Consider the following 20,944-nt stretch of genomic DNA (forward strand, 5'->3'; position numbering starts at 1 on the left):
AGTGATTTGCCATTTTCTTCTCCAGCTCATTCTACAGATGAGGAATTGAGACAAACAGGGCTAATTGATTTGCCCAGGTCACATAGCTTATAAGTCTGAGGCTACACTTGAACTCAGTTCTTCCTAACTCCAGGCCCAGCACTCTATTCACTGCATCTCTTAATTGTTCATTACTGAAAACATGAACTAATATATATGGAAATAATGCAGATAATTTTAGATAACATATAATATCAGATATGAGAAGACTGGAAGCTGCAAAGCCTCATTCATGAGATTAGAAGGTCTCTGAAATTCACTCCAATCTAAAACTCTTTTTTAAAGTGCTTTTATAGAGCAACTAAACTGTTTTATTCATATTTCACAATTTTTTTTATTATGTTAATAAATATACTGTAATTCCAGGAAAGGAATTATAACCTCCTGAGGAAAAGACAGATTCCAAGAAGTTACATACCTGACACTTTTATGCTGGAGATTCTTTTAAGACACTATGTGAAAATTATACAGCATTTTAATAGAATAGATTATGGTCCAGATATGTAATAACATATAGCTTTTAACGTATGAATGAAGTAAAGAGTTTGCAAAAGAGAATTACGTCTACACTGAACATATGTGGAAAAAGATATTTAATTGTCAAATAGAAAAGTAGACCAGAGTACAGTTTTAAGGGTAATTTCTTTCTTATACAGTATATGTTATCTAGAGGAATTTTAGGTTTAGATAAACATTTTCATAAAGCAGTGAAACAGAAAAACAAAGCAAGGAAAAAAAAAAAAAAAAAGGCCTGAACTTATATTTTACTGGGAAAAAAACCAAAAGTGAACAATAAAGTCAAAATTTAATCATTTGTCTATCATGGAATTTAACAATTTTATGATAGAGCAAGTCACAGCACAGACAATCTGCTTTTATAGTGAAAAGCAATAATGCTAGACCACAGTGGCATCAACGAAGTATGAAAAGTTCTCGTCCTACATCCAAAAGCAAATGCTTTTCATAAGAATAGCCAAGACAACATTTGGCTCCTCTGGGGGGAAATGAGTCCTTGAGAATATTTCAGAAACCAACCTCTGTTGAGCTTTCTAAAAACATTATCCTTCAATCCAGTGCCTGGAAATGTTTTCATGTGGAAGTCATGATAAAGGCACTGAATACAAAGTTTCAAGTCCCCTATGTGAAATTTTAAAAGAGAGTACAGAGTTTGCAAGTACATTGCAAACTGCTACTTCCAAGAACACTGTCATTCCAATAGAACCAGCTGCTAGCTTACTTAATTTCAATGACCTATGGACTAAAAGTTTTTTCTTCCTAATAACTTTCATCATCTTTGCCAAAAAATACCTATGCAAGTGATGCACTTTGAAATTATAAAAACATGCAGAATATATACAAACTGAAAATTTAAAAAATATTTGCTTCATATACATGTAAATCTACTCAGATATAGCTGAAGTTAAACAAATATAAAAGTTTCACTTTCTAAAAAATGTTTTCAAATAATCTGAGACAACTACTTAAAGCTATACAAAGATTTCCTTAGAGAAATCTACTCTTTAGGTAGAAGCCTAGTTGATACCTATAGAAATAATTCCAGAATCAGTCTACCACATAATTATTATGCAAATATTTGGTCTAATCAACAAGGATCACCCTTAAAACTGTTCTGTTTCTGAGAAATTAAGATTCATACTAAAATCAAAAGGAATTCACAAAAACAGTGGCTTATTATGTTTCTGGATCTCTTCAACCATCTTTTATCAACTCATTTTGGAACTGTAAAAAAAAAAAAAAAAAAAAAAAAACCCAAAAAAAAAACTATTTACAGAATTCAGTTTTAAATACTTTTCACACAAATTCTAAATTCATAGTTTATGTTACAAGAAAATTCAGAGCTCATGGCTTAAGTCCAATTATCAACCTGTAAGTCTCTTTTCTATATGCTGGATTCCCATGACTGTACTTATATGGGGTATACAGTTCAAGATTGTATTTTTTTTCTTGACTCAAGGTAAAATCAAACTATATTGTCCATTTCAATTACACTGCCTCTTTGTTAGTCTGGAGACGAGTCATGGCTTCTAATTTCTGCCGATAAGCTTCTGCTTCCTGTTCTTTCTTTAGAAGTTGCTGCCGATATTTTTGTGCTTCTCGATTTGCTTCATCCAGCTGTTTCTGAAGTGCCTCTCTCTCCTAAAAAAAAAAAAAAAAGTTTCCTCAATCTTTGTGCAAATGCTTAACATGTAAATGCAAAAGATCCAAAGCACCAGAAATAAATCAATCTAAACTAACTAATAAGTCCAAAGTACCTAATCATTACTGAATACAGTGCCTAATAAGAATTGGGGGTTCATTAAACTGATCTGACTCATACACAAATGCAAATATGGGAATACTTCTCTTTTCCATGTCAATCAACAAACACTGAGCACTTAGTTTGAGTTCAGTATTGTTCTAGGCCTTGTGGAAGATATAGAAATAATATTAGACATTATTCCTGCACACAAAGTACTTACAATTTAGAGACAAGATCAACATAGATAAAATAGGGCAGAGCAGCATACAATATGTTAATTTAGTGTGGCACAGACTCTTGGTGCTACAGAAGTTCAATAGTCAGGAAAGGCTTCATGGAGGTGAAAGATTGGCACTAGACCTAACCTACATAGAATTGGTGAGATGTGGACAGATATTGGAGACAAAGAAGAGTATCTATGGCAAGAAAAAACTTAATTAGCAATCGCCATTTATGTTACTCTTTAAGGTTTGCAAAGCACTTTATAGATATATTATATAGATATATCCAATGACCCTGTGACTTTTAAAAATGCTATTCTTTTGTGATTCAGGCATGTATAAAAACACATAGCTTTACCGATTTCTTCAAAGCATAATTTTTCAGTATATCAAGTTTCTGAATGGTATAGTGGGAGAAAAAGTATTGGACTTGGAATCAAAGGACAGGTATTGTTTTGATTACTTATTATTGAATAGCAGTACAGTGCCTAGCATATAATAAATTTTTTTTTTTTTTCACTCAATTATAAATGTCTGGTAGGAAGTTTTTACACAAAGATAAGTAGATGGTAAGACAGTAACTACCTGTCCTTGATAATTTAAATCTCCTGGTCAAGATGAACTACATCCTTGAGTAATAAAAGAAATAACTAATGTGATTGCTAAGCCAATGGCATAATTATTTAAAAGAGCATGGAAAACAGGAGAGGTCTCACTAATCTGGAGAACATGCCAATTGTGAAATATGCCAGTTTTCAAAAAAGAGAAGAGAACAAGATTTCAAACTTTAAGTCAGTTAACTGAAGTGAACTTCATTTTTATTTAGAGGAAAACCCTAGTATAGATTATTAAGGAAATGGCTAGTGAATGTCTCAATAGGGAACCAGTAATTGCAAAGACTCAACACAGGTTCAAGATTAATTCATTTTCTTTTCTGACAAGGTCACTAAATTTATAAGTGAGGAGGATGTTATAAATATAGTCTACTTATATATTAGTAAAAACATCTGAAAATATTAATATACTATTCTTGTGGAAAAGAGATGTAGAATATAGCATAATAAATTATATGGATTCAGAACTGGTTAAAAGGCTGAATACAAAGAATAGTGGTTAATGATTCAGTCAATTTGACAGAAAGTCTCCAGTCCCAGAGATATGTGTTTGCTCGTGTGCTATTTGATATATTAATATCTTGAATGTAGATAGCATACTCATCAAGTTTTCAGAAGCACAAAGCTATGAAGAATAAGACAATATACTGCAAAGCAGGATCAGGATCCAGTAAGATCCTGACATTAAAACACTGGGCTGAATCAAAAAGCATTAAATTTAATAGGGACAAAGTCTAAAGCTTGCATTCAAAATAAATGACTTCAAAAGTATAGCAGAGGCATGCTGAGAAAGCAATTTATCTAAAAGATCTGGGGATTTCAATGGCTCCAAACTCAATGTGAGCCAATAGTATGATCTAATAGCCAAAAAAAAGCTAATGACATCTTGGGCTTCATTTAAAGTCATGGCTTCTAAAAACAAGGAAGTGACTGTCCCTATTGAACTTTGGTCTATTCATATCACATCTGAAGCACTGTGGCAGCTCTGAGTGCCACAATTTTAAAAAGTCACTGATAAAATGAAAAATATTCAGAACAGAACAACTAGGATGATTGATGAAGAGCATTGAATCCATGTCATAGGAGTATCACTTGCAGGAGCTATTGGTGTTTTACCCTAGAGAAATCTCATGTGGGACACGTGTACATTTCAGTATTAAGGTCCGTGATACAGAAAAGGAGGTATATTTGTTCTATTTGGCCCCTGAGAGTAGAACCAGGAGCTATGAGTGGAAACTTGCAGAGTCAAATTTAGATTTAATGTCAAAAAGCTTCCTACTAACCAGAATTGGCCAAAATTAGAATGGATTGTCTAGACAAGTGATAGGTTACCTACCCTTCATTATATGTCTTCAAGCAGAGAATGGATAACCATTTTGCAGGTCTGTTAAATTGAAGGATTCCTTTTGGGTACGGGTTAAACTAAATACCTTTCCAACTCTTGAATTTCATGAAAAATTAAGTGTGGGTCCCTGCGTGGAATATGTATGTACAAAGAATTGATACTAACTAAATGCAAAAATAATACTACACCAGAATCTCAAAACTTATTCCATGGTAGTCATAACACTTTGATTTAATACTATTATCATTATCATTTTCTTTACTACAAATCAATTAAAAAACAATCTTGTTTTATGAATATCTAAAAAAGTTCTCAATGGACTTTCACTCATAGATCTTATGTTATTTCATATCATTTCTAAGTAATATTTAGGGTATAGATATTAACTTCAAAATTGAGGAATTTGAAACATGGAGATAGTAAATAATTTCCCAAAGTCATCAGGTCAGTGACAAAGAAGATCCTTCATTACCAATATCCTATTCAATGTTTTATATATGCTAAGTGACAATTTCTCTTCAGTGCATTCAAAGGGATTTTTTTTAAAATTTAGATTATATTGATAATATTTATTTAGAGAAAAAACTTATAAAATATTGTACTTCATCATAAAACATTTCCAGGAAAGGTAGCTTGCTGAAGTGAATGGAATTGTGTTAAACAAGAAATTCAATCAGTTTTTTAAAATGTATGTTTTTTTTAAAAAATGAGAGATAAAGATAAAGATAGATCATATGAATCAGTAATCTGTTATAATCACATACTAAGAAAACTGCTCATTTGGCATCATTTTATACAGATGTTTGATACAGATAATCACAAAAGTAAAAGTATTTTGATATATATTATGTAATAAAAAGGAAGAAAATAATTATTTTAATAAACAAGACCCTTACATACCTACACCTTGATTAGCAATTTCTACTCTGAACAAATAAAATAATCCCCTATATGTGGCAGCTTATTTACTTTCCCTGGATCTCAGTTTCGTTTTCTGTAAAATAGGAAACTGAACCAGAGAATTTCTTAGGTCTCTTTCTGCTCTTAATCTAGTATGCTATGAAATGAATTCTACTGAATAAACTTCTATTCCAAAAATAACTGATTCAATTTAGTTAAAACAAAATTAAATAACTAGCAAATAACCTATTGTTTATAAGATAATCAATTTGACAAAACTCAAGCTACTTTGGCTATTCTCTCCAGAATTTCTCCAAAACAATGTGATGACCTATAATGGGTCTGTTAAAAGAGGCCAGGAAAATATCCTCTTTGTGATAGGGAACAAGAGATAGCACCTCTTGTTAATACCTGTAATGATGAATATATTTGAGATTATTAGGGAATAAATGAAAGGATAAAGTACAGAAACAAAAGACTACACCAAAGACCCAGTGCTAATCAACTACCATAAACAAATCCTGTTGTAAAAAGCAAAGGCTAAAGTACAGTAGCAACAAAATGGCAACCCTATCAAACTTCACTCCACAAATAACAGAAACATCCAATGATAAAAACAAAAAAAGACTGAATTTACTTGTGACCACCCTAGTAAAACACACCGGGTAAAAGACTCCTTACTTCTATTTCTGCAGATTCCACCCGATTTTCTATAATTTCAATACATTGTCTCTTGACTGGTGGTTCTTCACTTATAACAGTTTCTTCAGCTATATCTGTTGCTGGTACTGTTAATACTGAAACAAAAGTAGTACATATTAGTTACTTTAGGAAATGTTTATCATGATATTATGAAAATAAAATTATCCTTAAAATTACTGACACATGTAACTTCAAAATATTTATTCACATATTTCAGACTATACAAAAATGTGCTTCAAAATGCTGTTACTAATTTCAATCTTTTACATTTCCTAAACTTTCTTGTTCTAATTGACTACACTTGTACTTATTAAAAACACAAGCTTTTTTGTTGGAAGACAAGGGAAGAGAATTGGCCCGAGTCTGGAAGATGTGGGTACGAGTTCTTCCTGTCAGTCACTCAATAAATATTTATTAAGCACCTACTACAGGCCTTACATTACCAAGTGCTGGGGATACAAAGACTCTCCTCAGACTAGATTTGTGACCCAAGGAAGTCACTTAATAATCCCAGTGCCTTTAAAAACTCTCAAAACTGTAAGTTGCAGAAAAGAAGTGTTGACAGAGGAAGATCCTTACCAAATACTTCCTAGACCAGTGAAATCACAGGTCTGTCCTAAATAAATAAATCTTCTCTACCTTGAATCAGATTAATCAATCTCCTAGAGACTATTTCATCAGATAGTCTAAGTTATTGATATATAATATAGCCAACTCTCAGTTAGCTGGTTATCATTTATGGCAAGTATTAATCCACAAAATGGACTTCTGTGCCACGTAGCACACTTCTGGATTGGCTTCTCCCCACTGTCAACACATATTCAGTGAAAGAAAGGAAATTTTAACATTACCATACAGACAATATGATTTAGAAGTTAGAGCAGTAAATACTGATGGCCTCAAATCATTTTTACTAGATGGGTAATGCTGGGCAAGTCATTTAACCTTTGTCTGCCTTGGTTTTCTCATCTAAAATGAGGATAATAATAATGTCTACCTTTTGGGGTTATTGTGAGGATAAACGAGTTAATATAAAGCACTTTGAAAACCTTAAAGAGCTATATATTATGTTAGCAATTATTATTCAATGTAGGGTAAAAAAAAAAAAACATACAATGCAAGATCAAACAAATGATTTTTGGAGCTATACCACAATTTCTTTCTTTTTTTTTTTTTTTTACAAAATATACGCATGGGTAATTTTTAAACATTGACTGTTGCAAAGCCTTCTGTTCCAAATTATCCCCTCCCCTAGATGGCAGGTAGTCCAATACATATTAAATATATTAAAATACATGTAAAAAAAAAAAAAAATATATATATATATATATACACACACACACACACACACACACACACACACACACACACACACACACACATATATATATATATATGCATATTTAACAGTTATTTTACTGCATAAGAAAAATCAGATCAAGAAGGAAAAAAAACTGGGAAAACAAAATGCAAACAAATAATAACAGAATGAGTGAGAATGCTATGTTGTAGTCCACACTCAGATCCCATGGTCCTCTTTTTGGGTTTAGATGGCTCTCTTCATCTCTGAACAACTGGACACAATTCCTTTCTTAATTAATGAAGATATAGAGATCTAACTTACCTTGTTGTCCATCTGGCATAGTCACAATGATGGGCTGACCTATTCCACTGGTTGGAATGGAGTGCAAATTACCAAGCTGAATTCCATCCGTAACTATTGTAATGACTTGCTGACCCCCAGAGCTAACAACTTGCTGGATTGCACCATCTACTGATTCTGCTGTCACCACCTCCTCAGTAGCCACAACTGGAGAAAGAATTCAAAAGTATGTCAACAAACATTTGAACACCAAAAACTCAAATTAAAAATTTTTAAAGATAAAAAATAAGCTTTTTTTCAAGTTCAGTGCACTTCTTGTTTTAACTTCTCCCTTTGTTTAAATTTATATGATGCCCATCATTGACAAAAATTTGTTCCCAAATGGCAAACTATACAAACCAATCCTATTTTTAAGTCTTAATAGCTGAGATTGGATTATGTTTTGAGAAAACATCATCATTTCAATTTAAAGAATAAAATAAAAGTTTATCCCCAAATCATTCTGACAAAGGCTCAATGCTTCTCACTATGGGCCTTATCACTAGCACAAAACTATTTTCCCACTCACTCATTAATATGACTCCATCAGATAAAGGCGATGCCTCCCACCTCTGTGTCTCGGAGACAACCTAAGATGCAGATTCAAATAAAGTGTACAAAAGTCCAGTTACAGACTATATGTTTGTTATTTGAGAAATGGCCTACCTACATACAGAGGCTTATTACCAAGTTGTCATAAAGTCAAGAAGAAGTTATGAACTTTATTGGTGGAAATAATATCCAAACCAGTGAAATAATAGATCCTTAAAATACTGAAGGCAATCAAGGAACTAAGTCATAGGAAAAGGCAAAGGACTGAATCGGTGATTTCAAAGAAACCTTTTCTCCCAACTCAGGTGGAAAACTTTTCTGTAATTTTTAGTCTGTAAGAGTTGTCTGGAACACTGAGACCTTGTGTCTTGCCCAGGGTCAAATAGGCAGTTTGTGTCAGATGTAAGACTTGAACCCAAATTTTCCTGGCTTTGAGGCTGATTCTCTCTTACATATGGAGAAAATCCTCTTTAGAACACTGAGTAATCCTATTGATGATATCATTCAGGAATAAATCATAGCACTACGATAGGAATTTTATATTAGGTACATGAAAAACAGTAGAAATATAGTAATTGTATTATCAGTAGACACAATTATCAAAAAACAAAAACTCAAAATTTCATGATCAATTTGGTTTACTTCCAAAAGAAAGCTTTATCTTAAAAAAAAAAAAAAAAGAAACAAACAAACAAAAAGAACCAAAAAACACTGTTACCAGCTTCATTTAAAAGAATAAGTATATAAAACATTTCCAAATGAATCTTTCTTTTTAAGTCATGGGGCAAGATTTTATAAGACAAAATCTTTTAATAAACTGTAATATATAGATGCTTTGCAAAATAAACTTCAAATTGCTAGTGTTTAAAGCAGATGACCTTGGGCAATAAATGGCTAAAGAACTTACTTCAGAAGGAGGTACCTCATATGCACTTCAAGAAAAGGAAAAAGCAAGGTGCATTTCAACCTTGGTGTTCAAAGACGTATCTATGGCAACAAGCTTAGCCTCAAACCTGCCACTATAGTATGTGAGGACTGTGAAGATTTAACTCACAAAAGATAAAACTCACGATTTTGAGAACTTTTATATTTTGAGTTCTTTGATTATTTTTGTCCTTTAAACTATAATTAAGTTATCTCATGAAGCACTTAAGAAAATTTTAGAAAGAAATTATTTTTAAAACAGAGTAATGAACTATAGAACATGAGTGGCCAGTTGTAAAGCAACTGACATTTTCAAATGTATTTATTCATGCTTTGATTTCTTTTCCTTGAATATGAAAAAGGAATTTCTACTTTAGCTGGTTATAAGAAGGAAACATTTTAAAACAATCATATTAAAAATTTCTGAGATCAGAAAACACACAAGGAACAATTCATAAGCTTTCATCTTTGCAATTAGTTTTACCACTATTTTCAATGATTGCCATTAAAATGGATACAATTCTTGCCTTTCATCTAAAGATCTTTGTTCCTTTGCAAATTTCACTAAAGAGATTAAAGGGAAAAGTTATAGACTGTTTGTGTAACAAATCAAAGTAGAAACAATAACAAACCAAAATTACGAAAGTATTTTTCAAGTTGAAAAATAACTTTATATAAATAAATTTGAATTGAAAATTGAGGGGATGGCCATTAAAAGGGCAATAATTGAACAAGTTGTGGTACATGATTGTGATGGAAGACTATTGTACTGTAAGAAATACAGAACATGTGTTTTCAGAAAAACCCAGAAAGACTTAAATGAGATGATGAAAAATGAAGGGAGCAGAACCAAAAGAAAAATGTACACAGTTAACAATAATACTGGTATGATGATCTGTGAATAACTTAAGCTATTCTGAGCAATACAAAAATCCAAGACAATTCCAAAGAGCTTTTGATGAAAAATGCTATCCACTTCCAGAAAAAAGAAGTGATGGAATCTGAATGCAGATTGAAGAATATTTTTATGTTATTTTTCTTTTTGTTTGTTTGTTTTTTGTTATTTTTCTTGAGGTTTTTTGATCTTTGGGGCCTGTTTTCTTTTGCAATATGGCTAATATGGAAAGGTTTTACATAATTGTAATGTATAACAAATAAAATTGTTTGCTTTCTCAAAGAGGGCAGGATGAAGAAAACTTGAAAATGAATGTTAAAAATATTTTTACATATAATTGAGAAGTGAAATAAAAATGAGAGAGAAATAAATATATTAGCGAGCCCTTTTGAGGCTTTTTTTTTTTTTGGTTCAAAGTAAAATCACACAACATAAATACTCACTTGTCTGATTCAGTAACAAAAAGTACGACTATACAAAACCAAAGATAGACTAGAACTAAGTTACAGAAACTAAACAGACAGAAAGACAAATAGATGGATCTAGATATATCTATGAAGCCTGATATCTCTCAGTAGAATAAAAGTTCCATGACCGTAGGAATTATTTCATTCTTTGTACTGTATCTCCAGCCCTAGTAGATGATTAATAAATGTCTGTTGATTAGGTGATTATCTATATGACTGATACAGAATTTGAACCCAAAGCCACCAAACTAAAACAATGATTATCAAGAAAGAAGGAAAATTTTGTCTTTAAAATACTGCTAAAGATGAAAAATACCACAAAAGTACCTTTCCATAATAAAGTATTAACTACATGTTTATTAAGCAAGCTTATTAAGAAAAAAATACATTTGAAAACATGATAAACAATCTGTCAAGAAAAAAGTCAATTTTTGTAAATGACTAAAAGATGAAGTTTATATATAGAATTTTCTTTCTAGTTACATATTCAAATGCCTTTGGTGCATTTCTTTCCTCAACATATGCAACAGGATTAGATGTATAGTGAGAACTCTAAAGCCTATATGATTTAATCTGGGGTTGGAAGATGTGAGAGAGAAATAGCCAATTAAGTATTAATGTTCTAATAAGACTTTTAAGCTAATTCTTGAAACTTAAAAGGCAGGATAGAACATTTGTAGTCACTTTTACAATAACTGATAAAAGTCAACTCTCAATAATAGAGGGATTGAAACAGAGTTTGGAAATTCAGAAATAATATATACTCTCTCTGGAAAGCATTTGCACATTTAAATTTTAGTATTTATTGCCTAATTAAATGGTTTTCACAACATTTCAAATTAGATAAAACCATATTATACAAGTCTTGAGTTGAAAGAAGGCTTTCCAGCTTCCTCCACATTGCTCCCGTCCATGTTTAAAATTCTTTCCTACTACTCATTCTTATTAGGAATAGAGAGGAATATTAGGAATACCTCTCACATACAACACAAAATTAAGTCAAAGCAAAGCCTATTAAGTGCCATAAAGCTCTGAGGTGTGATGATAATGAAAATATTCATCATTTTAAGAGGTCCTCTTTGCAAATTATGGTAAACAAAGATGTCAATTCTATCAAACAGTTAAAATAAACATAGTAGATATTAATAATGAAAGATTTTTTAGAGATCAACTCATAACTCAAATGATCACATGAGAATTATGATATTAAATGTTTTGCTACTTTTAAAAACTATCTTCCATTCTTTATCCATTTCAAATCCAAAAAAAAGAATTGCTCCATTCCACTTACCTTCCTGAGCCCTCTGAACCAGACAAACTAATTTAGTCATTGTCCCCAGAAATTACTTTATACTTTCCCTACATATATTTTGAGAGGAAGTGAATAGAAACATTTTTTCCTGCATAAATACATACATGCACACACATACATATACATACACTCTCACACCCCTTTGGCTTGAACAAGTAACTGCTGTAACTAAGAGGGTTTTCCCTGCAGTATGACAAGATTTTCATCCCACTCAGAGATGCCAGTTGCTTGTCATTGATTTGAGAGATGACATCTACTTAATCTACTTAACTCCCAAGTACTTCTTACTTTTCTATCCTTAAACTCTGTCTCTCACACCTTCCAACCCAGATTAAGCCACATGGGCTTTAGAGCTCCCATTATACACATAATCCTATTGCATATATTGAGGAAAGGAATCCAAAGGCATTTGAAGGTGTAACTAGAAAGAAAATCTTATATATAAACTTCATCTTTTAGTCATTTTGCAATCTTAAAAAATCTAGAAAATGACACTGCCTTAAAATCAATGCCAATCAACAAACACATTACCCCCCAAATCAGCCCTCACATTGACTCAACCAGTAAACATCTCCTTTCTTAATCAATTTTATCAGGCTACCTATTAGCTATTCCCAATATGAGTTCTGGTATCCTATCATTTTCCAGTGTTGCACTATAAAACTATGTGATATCATCTAGACAAAGCAGACAGGAAGAACTGTTAAATAACAGTAATGGAAACACTGTGTCTTTTTCTGTTAAAAAGGCCACTAGAGGCAATACAGATATGCCATGGCACAATCAACCTGACATATGAGTCAGTAGGTTTGCGATGTATCTGTATTTGAAAGACATTATTCTAAGGTATTCTCTAATATCTCCAACTCTATTCTTAGAATTACTCATGAGTAAAAATACAATAGAAATTCAAATAATTCAAATGGATCCATAAGCTCATCTATTTGAATGATTCTTTCAATAACAGATACAGTAACTCTTTTATTGTCTATCTTAGATAGTTCTTGTCCGTGGCTCCTTCAAATACATCACAGTTAATATATTGGCAGCCTTCTTTTATTCCTCCTAACATAAAGAGGGTGACAGTGCCATACTGTGTACTGATTACCCCTGGCCCTTATCCCACAACCAGCTCAACTTCTCTTTCAGTCATACATAGATTTCCTTTACTCTAGCACTTCTTTATAAAGTTCCTGATTTATTATATGTTGCAGCTTACACACACTCACCATTTGCCTTTTCATTGATTTCCCTCTATTTCCCTCATTTTTGCTTTATCAGAGATTACTATGTTCTATGTTTCATACATATATTCCATTTTTTTATATGACACCAGTAAACAAATTGCTGGTAATAAAAAGATGGGCTTTTTTCCTAAGAGAAAGTTTGAAGTCATTAAAAGAGCTCTGACATTTCCTAAAGGCAATTCATCCTGATCTTCCCATTTAATTTTGGCCCAAATTCTTTGGCCATTTGTTCTGTTTGTCCCAAATATACATATTGATGAATATATATTATCTACCCAACTACATATTATAATCTGGGCAGAAGACAGACTTTATTCATTTGATTTTCCTATGTGGATGATCAGTCCAAACTTTTGAGTGGTTATGCTTATGCTTTTTGAATGTTCCCAGATTTGATGCAACCAGCAAAATATCCTCTGCAAACAGGACAGTGGTGTAGCAGATAAGGAATCCTGGTTCAAAATCTACCTCAGATATTCACTAGCTGAATGATCTTGAGCAAATAAGTTAAATCTCTCTGTACTTCAGTTTTCTTATCTACAAGGTAATGGAATTGAACTCAGTGACTATTTTTGGTACCTCCTAGCTCTAAATATATGATCTTGTGATCATCCATAGGAAATTCCTCTTCAACTTTGACTCTGCTCTGGATCTTTCCCTCACATAGGCAAACACTTTGGGTGAGCATACATTAAATGCCTGGCATGATGTTTATGATCAGAGAATCAATGAATAAGTTTCTCTTTGCTGCTATACATTGCTAGGAAAAGCTAATGATTTTAATGGTTGGAAGACATGTTGTTGAAAAAAGTCATTATCTATGAACCACTACACAGAATTCCCAATCCCTATATTTTTGTCTGCCTACATTTTTTATTTCCTTCACAGGCTAATTGTACACTGTTTCAAAGTCGATTCTTTTTGTACAGCAAAATAACTGTTTGGACATGTATACATATATTATATTTAACTTATACTTTAACATATTTAACATGTATTGGTCAGCCTGCCATCTGGGGGAAGGGGTGGGGGGAAAGAGGGGGAAAGTTGAAACAAAAGGTTTTGCAATTGTCAATGCTAGAAAATCACCTATGCATAAAATTTTTGTAAAAATTTAAAAAAAAAATCCTGGAGCAACACATAAAAAATAAATAAATAACTTTTTTTAAAAAGTCATTAAATTGGTACTTTGCTCTATTAAATATAAAACTTTATTTTAAAAAAATCAACAATTAGTAATAGCAGAATTTTTTATCTTGAACATCTTTCAGTCAAGTGTGTGATAGCAAAGATATGATCCACTGAAGAATACTGCTTGCAACAACTAGGTTGTTTCTTATTAAAATCCTCACTAAAAATGCTATGCTCTCAGTACATGTATAGATAATGCTAATAAAAATTTTACATAGAGAAGAATGCACAAATAGGTCAGTAGTTGTCAAAGTCCTGTCAGGTAACTTTTTTCAATATTAATAATAAACAAGTTTTTTTTTTCCCCTTAGTATCTTCTCTTCCTTCAGATACACAATAAATCAACCCTTATAATTTGTGATAACCTTTATAATGCCCTTTAAATTGAATTACCTTTAACACAGACCTCTACTCTGTACTACTGATATGACATAATCAAGCTGCTTTTCCCATATTGGTTTTCTTAGTCCAATATCTACCTCTTCTATATAGGTAATTTGGGATTATGATGTTATAGTAAAAGTACAATAGTTCTATTACTTTGGTGAAAACAATTTATCATAAAAATCTTTCAAAAATCTTTCCATTTTTCTTTTGTACATTATCCTTCATTTTCATCCTTAAGTGTCCTTGGGAACAATATACCAAGTTTTTCTAAACCTGATTTTATTCTCCATTCCTTCTCTACTTTATATGACAAAATCTCTCATAATTTTCCATCATTCTTCTTTGCAAGGTTTTAGAAATGAATTTATATTCTAAAAAAGAATTGCCTGTAGATAGCATCTCTTGGCAAGTCAAGTGTCTTCTGACTAAGGTGTTTTTTAGGCTCTTTTGTCTCCATATGGCAAATGACTTACCACCATTAAACTTCCATTAGAAATTATTATAATTAGTGTCAATAACCTTACTATTGACCATTATCCATTTTTCATTTTCAATAACTTGTTTTAATAGGTCAGGACAGAGCTGCTTAAACTGCATGAAGCCAACAAGAAAGGAGTTTAAAATATCACAACTCAAGTGACAAACAGGAATGAGGAACAGCATCAAAGGAAGTTTCAAATGTCAATGGGGAGAAAGGAGTGATGTTGAGAGAAGATCACAGCATAACAGGAGCATACACTGGTAATGAGCAAAAGCATCAAATTAAATGAGAATGACAATGGGTATTGGAAAGTATGCTAAATGTTATTAGATGATACCAAACTTTGTACCAAATGGCTTCTAGATGGTCAATAGAATGAAATTTTAATTTTGATATTTCAACATCTTTATAGCATTGAAAAGCATATATTCCCAGAACCTAAAAGAAATAGGTTGGAATTAAAAAAAAAAATCAAACAATGATGGTTATGACAAATGTAATATATGCTCTTCTCATGTAGTCCAACTTTGTTCACATTTCACAGTAATCTGAGTCTGTGGGAAACCTTGGAATGTAATTATTTCAATCCTAACTCCTGCCTTTACTGATACAAAGATGGTAAGCAGAGTAATAGGAAAGAAACATAGGGCAAAGGTAATTCAATTTTGTCAAGTGCCTAAAAACAATAATTTAACCAATTTCACAGTAAATATGCAATATTTACTGATCAATCACATATACTACTGGACAAAATTATGCCCATAATAGCCTTCTCATTATAAACAAAACCAGAAAAAAAAGAGCATATAGCTAAATGAAAGAATAGCACACAGGTTTTCTTTCAAGAGGCAGATAAAGGAGCTAATCACATCATGTGCTCAAACAGATATTTGGTCATCTCAACTTGCAATGCTCATAATGTACACAGATAAAAAAGACCACCATGAAGGTGATCATAGCTCATATACCAAAATCTATAGCAGAAGATGAAAGAGCTGAGAAATTCTATTCAGAACTTGAGATCCTCCAGATGAAGTTGATGTTAGTCTTAACAATGGAGGATTAAAATGGAAAGGTAGACATAGGAGGAGGAAGTTATTTATAAGGAATAAAAAAGGCCAAAGGCTTATAGGACATTCATAATCTTTATGCCTATTTATCTTGAATACTTTCTTCAAAAGAGTAAACTAGAAGGCATTGGGGTATAGTAAACATTGAACATTTGAAAAAAAACAAAACAAAACAAAACACAAATAAACCCCCAAACTGGCTAAGTCTTGATTGAAAATAACTCGTTATCAATATAGGAATCATTTAAGAATAAACTCTCTGAAATGAATTTCTTTACTTAGACAAACATTTATGAAGAATCTAAAATGTACAAGATATTTGAGAGTATAAAGTCACAAAAAATCAAAGAGTCCCTACACATAAGGAGACTATTATTCAGGGGTTATTTATATGTACACAAATAAGCACAGTACAAGGAAAATCAAGGCAACTGGAGGAACAAAAAAGGCTTCATGGAAAATGTGGCTTTACCTAAACTGAACCTTAAAGAAATATAAGGATTCTAAAAGGTGAAGATGGAGATGGAAGGCATGTCAGGCAGGAACAATGGCTTATAAGAATGCACAAAGATAGGAGATGAAATGTCAAAGTTAAGGAAGAGGGATCATGCAGGAGAAGTATATGAAATAACAAAAGTAAAAATTAAAGAAAAGATAAAAATGAAGACACATTATAAAATAACACATTATACAGCCCCAACATGACCTAGTTTCAATAAGTTGTTGATGTCTAAAAAAATGGGATAATGGAAAAAAAGTGAAGACAATGATTGCAACATCATTTCTTTGAGAAGCTTAACTGATGCAAAACAGTTGCCACAATGAGGAGGTCAAAAGAGCCCAGAAACCACCTTACCCAGGAAACACTTGATCTCCTTGCCAAGAGCAGAGACATGGCAGCCAAGGGCAATACCAGGTTAGAGTACAAGCTCATGTGCAAAAGGACGGAAGGTGACGACGAGTGTTGCCTCACAAAACAGCGAAAGACAGTTGAGGAAGAAACGTGCCTGTAGGGAGCTTGGCATGAGACCCAGCTAAGCCAGATCATCCGGAGAACATGTGTAGATGACACTGGAAGAAGGACAACAAATAGAAATGAAATGGAACAAATCTGCTGGCATTTCTCTGGTGATCTAGTCTCATCAACAATGAAAATGGAACCACTACATTTGTGCTCCACCATCAAGTACCAATGACATTTGAGAAGATGAAGTCAGTCTGTTTGCTTCTATTACTCATGTGACTATGGGCAAATTATTTTACCCCTCTTGACTCAGCTTTCTCATATGCAAAATGAAGGGTTAAACCAGGCTTCTAGTTCTAAAATTATGATACTATGATTTATGAAAAAATAGCTAGATAAGATCAAATACAGATATGAGAAATTCATGATGGAGATAATAAAATTTTTTAAATAGTCAGATATCACTCTTCAAGAACTGTCAGAGAAGGGAAGATTTTAAAGAAATAATAAGTTACGGATAGAGTATTAAAAGTAGCTAGTACTTATTACCCTCCCCCCAAAAAAGTAACTAAAAAGATATCAGCAACCATTGATCCATAGATTACTTTCTCACCTTTATAAAAGAAGACCATAACAAGTAAATATATATATATATATATATATATAAACAATGATGTGAATGTGAGAAGCAATGTTAAAAATCAGTAAAGACAAGCATGGATAGAAAAGGAAGTGGGCTAGTCATAAAGTGAGAGCAAAAGACAACAGAAGGACAAACCAAATTTCATTAGCTGATGTTTGTGACATTATTAAAAGAGCCAGAGGAATATCTCTAGAACATGAGGTAGATTCTCCATGGAAAATTTATAGAAAGTCACTGACAAGAATCTTACAGGATAGGAGAAATGAATGTTTTACAATCTGGACTAAAGAAAGGAAAACACATATCTATGAAGCCATATGTCTACTCAAAAAAAAACCCCAAAATATCTTTTCTTTGCCAGGCAGTTAGCATACAAAGATAAAAATGAAACTGTCTGTGGTCTCCTGGACCTTCCATTCTATTAGAAGAGATAGCATGTGCATGCCTAAGTACATAAAAATATAATTAAAAGATAATTTAGGGGGAGGAGGCCCTAGCAATTAGAGGAAATCAGGAAAATCTTCACATAGGAAATGGCATTTGAGCTGAGCTTTGAGAGAAACTAGGAGGTAAACAACAAACATTCTTTATTATTTCTACTTTCTAAACCATCAAATCTCAATTTGATTTTCTTGTTATTGTTCAGTTGTTTCAGTCTTAGCTGACTCTTTGGGATCCCATTTGGGGTTTTCTTGGCTGTTTCCTTCTCCTGTCCATGTATGTATATGTGTTATGTATGTATGTATGTATGTTTCTATCTATCTCTCTCTCTCTCTCTCTCTCTCTCTGAAAAAAGTAAAGCATCCAGAGTTAAGTGATTTGCCCAGAGTCACATAGAGAGTATCTGAGGCCAAACTGGAACTGACCAAGACAAGGCCCAATACTCTAGCCATTATGTCACCATTTGACAAGTGACATTCTAAATGTGAGATACAACTACTGAGTGGGCTTTGCTGGAGACCATACAATCCTAGTATTCTTGCTACAAAGTAAAGAAGCTGCAGTTAAGTGGAAGAAATCATAGTTAACTACCTGGAGAAACAAAGAAAGGAGTTGGAGGGCTGGGTTTTACCATATACCAATAAGAAAAAAGAAATATTATTTTGTGGGACACCTTGTCATCACATATTATGTGTTTAATGAAAAGCATTTATAAAAAAGACAACTATGAAATAAATAACTGCAGCTTATGTACCATCAAAGGTTGAGGAGGATGAAGTGGGAGAGAAATTTCACAAAAAATAAGACCCCTTTAAATTAAATAAACCTACACTCTGATATTTAATTTCAATGAAAATGCGAGAAAAGGTGAAGATAGCAAGGTGAAAATTATATGGGAAAACACAGTTCAAGAAGAATAAGAAAAACAAAATTCCTTTAGGTTATACAGTTGCTTCATACTACTATAAGCACTTTCTTTAAAAACAAAACAAACAAACCAAAAAATAATAATAATAATAATAATAAAACAAAGCCCAAAATAATTGGTAGGCACTAGACATGGTGAGAATCCAAAAACTAATAGTTAGGAAAAGATTTGTCATTGAGATGGGAGTCACTCTTGATTCTAACTATTTATGTATATTCAGACCATCAATTCAATAAAGTGAGGATCAGAATTGGGAGGGGAAAAAAGAATAGAAAACTACTGAAATGTCAATCCTGAATTATTTAAACATTTAATTTTAAAAAATCAAAAAAGGAGAAATAGCATTGACATTGACTATAATAGTTTCACTTAGAAGTTTAACAAAAGTAAATTAACTGGCAGTATGGGGACACTAAAAGAAGAAGCTAAAGAAGGCCTTACTCAAGAGACATCTGACATAATCTGCCAATTGGAGAGAAATGGTTTCCCAAAGCAACATGGGTTAGAATAGAAACTTGTTTATAAAATCTTTTGAAGAAAGATGATAAAAGAATATGAAGAGTATCTTTTCATAAAGCAGAGGAAAGCAATAGAGGGTAAAATAAGTTTAAAGAAAACTTGGCAAGGTATCTGATTACATAGCCTTCTCAAGAGCATTCAAGGATGAAAAAAGAACTACAAACTAACAAAGAAAAAGATTTACAGAAATCATTTTTAAAAATATTTTCTATAGCAAGCATAGTAGAACCACCATTTCTGGAATCTAATATCACACTCTTGGAATAAATTCATAGAAGCAAGAGAAATATTACTTAAAAACAAAAATAAAAAAAGCAATCTTGTTAGATGACATACAAGTGAATACATGTGCATGAATATATAGGAGAAGGGTAGTCTTGGGCTGAATATAATGCAAATGGGAGAATTTTTTTTAAAAATATAAGATTAAATGAGGCAGGGATTTACATATACAATTGTTTAATGAACAAAGTATTTGAAGGATGTCAAGAGATATAAAAGGAAGGGGTAAAATCTATTAATTAATACAGAAAAATATGTCTGAAAGAACATTAACAACTACTCAACAATAGGCCTATATTTCCATCAATATTTAACTAAAGTCATAAATTTGGAGGAAAAAATGTTATGTATGTTCTGATGATTAATTAAAATGTAAGCCAGATTTTCACATAATTTTAAACTTCATTATGTTATACTCTACAGAAAGAAATGTAAAAATGAAAACAGAAAAGGGCAAAGAAAGCCCATATAAAAGTTGATATGGAAGGTTATATAGTATTACAATGAAGAAAACTTTTGATTTAAAATGATACAGTTTACACATACACAGAGGAAAGTTAGTGCAGAAAAAAAAAAAGAAAGAAAGAAAGAAAGAAACTGATCAAAGTAACCAAACATATAAAGCTTTGTCCAGGTTCAAGACAAGTGCTCAGCCTTTCCAAAATAACCTAGGTTTCTTAGTTCTTAGAATAAATTTATCATGTCATTGAGAAATTCTTTCACATACCAAAATATTTACAACGCTTTTTGTGACAGCCACAAATTGGAAACAAAGTAGATGTGCATCAGCAAAAGAATGGTTAAACAAATTTGATACATGAATATAATGGAATAGTACTATGCTGAAATAAATGATTTAACATGCTGAATATATAAAAGCACAGACACATCAACATGAACCTGTATAATAATGAAAGC

General features: G+C 32.1%; 1 protein-coding gene across 8 annotated transcripts in view; it reads right to left on the reverse strand.

Moving 5' to 3' along the window:
• Positions 1 to 615: 615 nt before the first annotated feature.
• The window catches only part of GABPB1 (GA binding protein transcription factor subunit beta 1), a 68,377-nt gene continuing 48,048 nt past the window's right edge, over positions 616 to 20,944 (reverse strand). For 7 of the 8 annotated variants that reach the window (XM_074294484.1, XM_074294481.1, XM_074294483.1 and 4 more), the window contains exons 7-9: positions 7,706 to 7,891; positions 6,061 to 6,176; positions 616 to 2,196 (exon numbers count right to left, since the gene is read on the reverse strand). In XM_074294484.1, the coding sequence (XP_074150585.1) occupies positions 2,044 to 2,196; positions 6,061 to 6,176; positions 7,706 to 7,891 (455 nt within the window). In that variant the 3' untranslated portion in view covers positions 616 to 2,043. Of the gene's footprint in view, positions 2,197 to 6,060; positions 6,177 to 7,705; positions 7,892 to 17,105; positions 17,321 to 20,944 lie in introns of all 8 variants that reach the window. The other variant, XR_012486931.1, reaches the window with a different exon arrangement.

This window comes from Sminthopsis crassicaudata, chromosome 2, assembly GCF_048593235.1.
Source record: "Sminthopsis crassicaudata isolate SCR6 chromosome 2, ASM4859323v1, whole genome shotgun sequence".
Lineage (NCBI taxonomy): Eukaryota > Metazoa > Chordata > Mammalia > Dasyuromorphia > Dasyuridae > Sminthopsis > Sminthopsis crassicaudata.